We start from the raw sequence: 7,041 nt of genomic DNA on the forward strand, positions 1-7,041 counted from the left end.
CCACGACGACAGGCTCCGTAATAATGAGTTACCTTAACGTGAGGAAACAAATATTCGACGAATAAGACCTCTTGAATTATCAATTGCTAATGCTTTTCGTATTTTGCTGGCCTCTTTCCCAATGCGATTGTAGAAATTCCAGTTGGCTGAATTTTAGTTTCTCCCATTCTTGAGGCCCCTCAATCTTTGTTTACAAAACATCTTGATTATTATCCCCTTCAAGCGAGTAGATCAAGAAAAACTGAGTACTTCTGAGGCTCCTGGCTTGTTTTCTTTCTACCTAGAAGTATTTACATCGGATATAAGAAAGCTCCGGAATAATGTGGAGGTTGATATCCTTGACTCGTTTTAAAAAGGATCAACCTTACTTTGTATTCTGTAGTTGAGCTGGATTTTACTTTGCAGAAACGTCTAGGCAACTAACTGAACCAAATAGCTGAGCTGAGATGCTGCGCTCATCATCAGCTTTTGCCCATCATTTTAGCACAAGCCACCCCCAATCTGGGAATTGATCGTTGCCGCAGAAAATAGGAAGCATCTCTTGGCATTTCTGACATCTTCTTGTTTCGCGGCGGGGAATGGCTCATGGGCTCGTTTACGGCGTAAAGAGTAATGAAACGCTCCGCGATCTCTTGTGGGATAACTTTTAAAAAAATAGATCTAAAATGAAACTACTGTGTCAGCAAATCAGCGTGTTAGGATTGCCTTCCAGAACGAGAAGATGAGACTCTTGACACCGTCGGGATAAACGCTTAAAAAACATGGGTATTTATAGCTTCAGGTACGATGCATCTGTGCTTGCAAATTCTTGATAACGCGTGATCCATGACAAACAGGCTGGTACTCCATAGTAAGTTGAGTATCGTTTAAGGTCTATGCCATCCAATAAACAATCAAAGCCATGCAATACCGAGACTCCCGGTTATGACGCCTCAGGAGAAAAAATCCTGCGTAAAATAGTATCAAAAAAATGTGCCAGCAGTGGCTTACTATCACACGGTCAATTATCTCGTCCTTCTGCTTCCATCCCTGTTGTGCTCTAAAAGTTAGTTTCGGAGACTTTTTAGACACGTCCTTTTAACCGGCATTTTTTGCTTCACCCTGATTGCTCAAAAGTGAATCCATGGTCCCAAAAGTGGTTAAAAAAATCCTTTGAAACAAAGAAGGATGAGGAATTTGTCTTTCTATTAATAAAAGGCTATCGAATAGCTTGAACGCTGAAACTTCCCGGAATCGACAGTACTGTGACATTTGTTGCAATTCTGACCAACAGGGAATTTCCTGCTGAGGAAGGGGGATTGGCTTCTAGAAGCATGGCCCCTGTTGGCACCAAGTTTTGCTTGGCCTCCGCAAATTTAGGCCACGATGCAGCTAAGAGGATATTATGATCCCGGATTATTTTAGCCCACCCCCTCAAAAGAGAATAACACCTTTGGGAGGGACTTAGGTCATGCCCTGTACTGGGGGCCAAAACCGACAATAACATCGCCTCCTGACTCGTCCAATGCTGTCGGAATGAGGTGGACAACTTCCTGGGACAATTCCAGAAGTACCTTGGAAAGAAATATTAAAGCTGTTCCATCACCAATTAGCGAAAGGAGAAATATTAGGCTTTTTGCACCATGAAGTCTCAGGACGAAGGTTGCATCCACGGACCCGTGACGAAATATGAGTAATTGATTGCAGTAGCGTGTGAACCATCCCCAGTCCCACCATGCAAACGACCACGCCTCCTGAACAAATGAGAGTGATATCAAGGCTCTAATTACTCACGTCGGGGCCAGGAACCATGTCTCCACAAGTTGTCTTTAGTCATTGTTGAGACGGATTCTTTCCTCCCTCCTTCCATCCACAGTGTAACCGCGGCCAGCATATCATCCATGAACCTTCCAGCTGCGCCGCGGAACACTCGAGAAGATATAATTCTTGCTCTCCATTAAAGTCAGGCTCCGAATCGAGTAAGCAGCAAGGGGCGGCATTAGGAGCTGCCAAGATTTCTAGTATTCATTTTCGTACCGTGCTTCATGAGGGAAGAGCAAGCGTGGAGTTTTGGATGGTTAAAATCGGCTTGAAGGCAGGAGGGATTCTCTCATTTTGTCCACAGGCCCTCGTGTTGAACCACTTGGTTTATCACATCTTCGAACCCATGGCCAAACGAACGTAATAAATAACCAATGATCAAAGTTGCCAGCACTCTTGTCGCTTGTTTCCCAACAAATAGGGTCTTTTCTTCCAATACCAAAAGACACCAGACGAAACGAACACTCTAAGCATATTGAAGACAGGGCGATCAATACAAGCTGCCGCCATCTTTAATCCATGATCGCTGCTTTTTCCGCGCTTTTTCTTTTAGCCATGCAGGAAATGTCAAAAACTGTTCACGATAGCCCCTCAAGCGGGCCGCTCGAATCAAGCAAGAAATTTCGAGATACCCTGGGACTTTGCAGGGGCTGTCTCATGAACCTCCAGGTTGTCATCACGTGATTGTATTACCTCCCAAGAGAATCGAGTCTCCTATGCCAGGTGAGCCCCTAGGAGCGTCCACCATGTCAACAGTTTTGTCGCGGTGGCACTCGCGGTCGCACTTCGCCGATTGAAAAAAAGGTTACCAATCAGCACTCGGTCAAAATCTGCGCGTTGGTTCATGGCGTGACGTTGCTTTCTTTTTTTGTGCGTGCGTATTTGAAAATTTTCCGAACCGTAAGAATACATTCACCCCCAAAGACGGACTAAATTACAACCTCCAATTCTTCAGGGAACAACTCCCGAAGCCAGGGTTCTGCGGCTAGTCGCGCGGCAGATGCCTCTCACCACCAGCCTCGTCATCTTCCGGTACCTTGGAAGTTTGTGGCTTCGACTGGCTTGGCTCAATTTTGCTTTCGAATTACGACTTTCGGTCTAGCGTGCCTTGAACCTAGCATATTCCTGACACTTGCATCATAACTCAGGCCTCTGAATGGCTGCTGCGTCCCAGAGCTGCGGTTGAGGCTGGGAAGCCGCGCGACTGGGCACAGGGACCTCTGGCCAGTCACGCCTATGCCGCGTACATCGTTGATTTTTCCGGCTTCAATCAATTGCCTTTGACGGAAAACCGTTTTGCTGCTGCGTCACCCATTCGTTGGTTGAATACAACATTCTTGATCGTCCTGGATGTTCCTTGTAACCCCCACATGACACGCTCGATGATGACCGCCGCGATTTTCCTCGCAACTAGGTCAATACGGTAATTAGGGCCGAAAGGCTGCTGGGCAGGCTGCCACTGACAGGCTGTGAGCTTTCAGGGGTATTGGCCTCCAAGCGCCCGATTCTTGCCAACGCGCTTATTCAATGAAGTTAGCACTCAGTCTGTCTGTGACCCCCGTCGTTCAGAGGGAGGATCAGCAAGAATTGGCAGGGGATTATCACGAGAATCCGTCAGTTTATTGACTCCCTCCCTACCCTAGGTTCCCCCTCTCACAGTCATTTGACTTCGATGCGCCAGATTTGGTTGCTTTTTGCCGAACAGTTCGCAAACTTTTAGGGCCTAAATATTGACAACAAAATGAAAAGAAACTAAATAAAGAAAAAAAAACAAATAAAGATAATCTTGATCAATCATTGACGAGAGCTCTACTCCCTGGTGTCAATGAAAGAGATAGTCTTGCACCTGCCAAGCCCGACATTGGACAAAAGTTCGCCGCTAGAGGCGAGACTGATAAATTGGTCACAAAACTCCGAGTTAGCCAACCCATCTTTGGAGTATACCAAAAGCCAAATCACACCGTCTCGCGGCATCTCATAGGCTTGAGCCAGGGAGCAATGTAGATTTGCCCAACATCTCACAGTTTCACACACGGGCATCTATTCTCTTAACTTTAGCGGTGGACATTTCTCGGGGTCTCAAAATGCTACGAACCTTCGGGTTAGCTTCTTGTAAAGCGGGAGCGGGCAGGTACGGGCCTTGTGTTGAAGCTGACGAGCCTGTCTTTGCCAGTGTGAAGTCGAATAATTTTGGATGTTTTGCTTTTGGCTGGACAATAGACAGATTGGGGATCATGAATGGGGACACACTACCTCAGATCCTTGCGTTGTTGGGGTTTGTATTGCCCTGTAGATGTGAGAGGACCCTGTCCCTTCAAAACCGTTAACTATATTCTTTGAATCCCGATGGTGATTTGCTTTGAATTTTGCTTTTGCCCTCTTGCTTTTCAATACTTGGTCCGCCGAGGGTAGTATAGCACGATGCATTATGTATTACTTGCCGTGTCTTCCGCCAACATTTTATTTAATCTTAAAATCTCAAAGCTTTTCGCCCTGTCCCTTGGCATAGGTACAGATAGACCCCAGTAGTAGGCAGCTTAGGATGGGATAAGGTGATAGCAGAACGCCACAAAAGAACGGCGTTGTGACGTCCAGGACAAAGGAACTTGCAAACGAGAAAATAGGAGTCTCACCCGGTCCGGGTTTTGATGCCAGGTCGCAAGCAGTATTTTAATACGGCGGCTTTCATTCGACCTTTGCGAGCATGGCATTACCCTGTTGGCACAAGTTGATCTGTCAGCGGTGTATTTGTATTATTAATGAGTCCAGATCTCTCGTGCTATTTTTCCATTTCTCCCCTCTCTAGGCCTCTGCATCTACGGATATGATCCTATTAGTGTTCGCTCGGCTTTTAGGCGGGCATTAAACAAAGCTTCCGCAGCAAATCTTTGTTCTCTTCTTCCTTTATGCGTGATCACCCTAGCAAGCTGTGGGAGAGCACACGATAGATAACTCACGGTTTTGGTCCTGCCCATTTCTATCCATGCAAAGCTTCCCACCATCGCCGCATTCCATTTATATATGCGGCAGCTTTTAATCGCCTTGCTTTTCCATCCATGTGTTCTGTCGGAGTAAAGCCGTTATAGTAAGGCGTTCCTTCTCATTCTGTAGGCCGATATATAAAGCAATTAAGCAACCTTGCCCTATATACTTTCTAAGCTGCTTTGTCTGATCTGCGGTCATTTTGCAACAAGATACTTCCCTGGTCTACGCTGCGTACGTGTTCGAAGTGACGTCTTGTGAGCAACGATTTCCCTCTGCTTTTCGCCACAATTTTCGTGCAGGATGATAACCTCGCGAATTTGTAAATAGCTCGCCAAACCATTCATGAATAATGGGGCCTTCGCCTCCACTAGAAACAGGGAAGGCAAAATGGCCCATCCCACAGTCTGAATGGCTTTGAAACGGTAACCGTCATTTTTATGAATAGTTGCGGATACCTCAGACCCGTTCGGCTCATTCCCCATAAATGTAAATTATTACATATTAGCATATTACCCTCGCCCTTCGCAACTTGTGAACAAATCATGCAACATCGCCTGAGGGAAGGAAGAAGTGGGTTGGTTTCCCCCACCCTTTCTGTGAAGGAACACCAACGGATGACTTCGTCAATTAGCGGCCCCCGCCGTCCAAACTAAATAGATCCATCCGTCATCCTCCGTTTCCAGAATTGGCTCCACATGAAATCAGCATGCAAGGTTATATTTTGGAAACAAGGCATGTGTTGCAGCTTGAACCCTCAATTCCCGAAAAATAAAGGAGCAGGATGGGGAAGGGAGTCCACTGATGTGCCCTTCGTATCATTGCCCCCTAAAGCGAAGATCAGTCTCATCAGTTTACTGCGTAGTGCTCTTGGGTTTACTATATTTATCTCACCAGGATAGTTGGAAGCTGGACTTACAGCAAAGATGCGCGTTATAATAATGTTATTTCCGTACATGTGCGTGTCAATCAATTGACATCAACACTCGAATTCCGCTCTCAGAAAGTAAATCGATGCCAAGTTGATGGTCAGGCAGAGCTTGGTTACAGTTAGGTAGAAAGAAAAAGCAAATTCCCTGGATGCTTGTCCCACCTGAATCGTTTTAAAGTTCGTTGTGGCGCTTGGTTCCTGTTGATTCTTGAAGACTGAATAATAGTCAAAGAGGAAAATACAACTCCGGATACTCCGTATGTGTGGGTTTAAATGACATAAGTTAACCATATTCGGAATTACAGCATCTTGCTGCCAACAAATTGGGGATTAGGATATTCGCCAACTCAGTGTATCTTTGTGTACAGTACTTCCGTATGTTCATGCACATGCTGCCAGGTGACTGACCGCTGCATCATGAATACACGCTGTTCGTTTGCTCGTTCGCTGCTTTCCTTCGGATAATGGTGTGTTGGTTTCTGGTCATCGGGATGGGCCTCAATTAAAATTTCTTTATTCCTTTGCCATTTCGCTGAAGTACTTCCTGCGTACTCCGTAATGTCCGTCCGAGCTTGAAGCCAGGAAAAGTCACCAAAGTAACCATATCTCGTGTTCGGAACACGGAAATGTTCACGCCATACTCTCCCATCATGAAACGGACCCTGAACATAATCCTTCCAGACGAATGTAAAAAAACGAACATTAAAATAGCTGGCTGACCGCGCCTCGGCCACTTGGAGCGCCGAAGTTAATGCGTCATACGGCAAACTCCGTATGTTATTTTAACAGACAGGATTTTGGCGTCTAACTGGGGCCGAATACCCCATATTTCCACTGCTTTGAATGGCTCTCAGGCTGTGCAGCGTTGCATCATTGGTACTTCAACCCTGCGAGCAGCCCACTTGTCAGACTAAGTCGGAGACCGCGCCTGTACGTATGGATGTAATTTAAAATTAAATCAATCATAATTTTACCAACCTTGTTTTCTGTCCATTGTCCCACTTTTCAATCAATGGCCATGGGGGTTAGAACCCCTTTTTGCAAGGAACTGATGGAGCCTCAAGGAGTCAAGAGCCTTTTTTTTTTTTTTTTTTTTTTTTCCGCGGCCCGGATGCCTGCTCTCAGCTGCTCGATAATAGCTCTCTAATGAAGTATGCAAGTAAGACGTATTTTTTTTTTTTTTTCCCCCGTCGAATTTTGAGCTGACCCATGCTTCGCGTAGGGCGTTGTTGCGTATGGAGCTAGGATATAACGATAACGATTTAGAGTATGTATGTAGCGCGGACGTCATATGTGTTGTTGTTGCTGTTGCTATTTAAAGAAACCCC

The 7,041-nt window shown here is 45.8% G+C and overlaps 1 protein-coding gene across 1 annotated transcript; it reads left to right on the forward strand.

The window, feature by feature from the left end:
* Window positions 1–6,363: 6,363 nt before the first annotated feature.
* HCAG_00985 (predicted protein) lies at window positions 6,364–6,627 on the forward strand (the record flags this gene model as incomplete). The annotated part of the gene is made up of 2 exons (XM_001543889.1): window positions 6,364–6,400; window positions 6,503–6,627. The coding sequence occupies 2 exons, from the start codon at window positions 6,364–6,366 to the stop codon at window positions 6,625–6,627; spliced, it is 162 nt and encodes a 53-aa protein (XP_001543939.1).
* Window positions 6,628–7,041: the final 414 nt, after the last annotated feature.

The sequence above is a fragment of the Histoplasma capsulatum genome, genomic scaffold, assembly GCF_000149585.1.
Source record: "Histoplasma capsulatum NAm1 scaffold_1 genomic scaffold, whole genome shotgun sequence".
NCBI lineage: Eukaryota > Fungi > Ascomycota > Eurotiomycetes > Onygenales > Ajellomycetaceae > Histoplasma > Histoplasma mississippiense.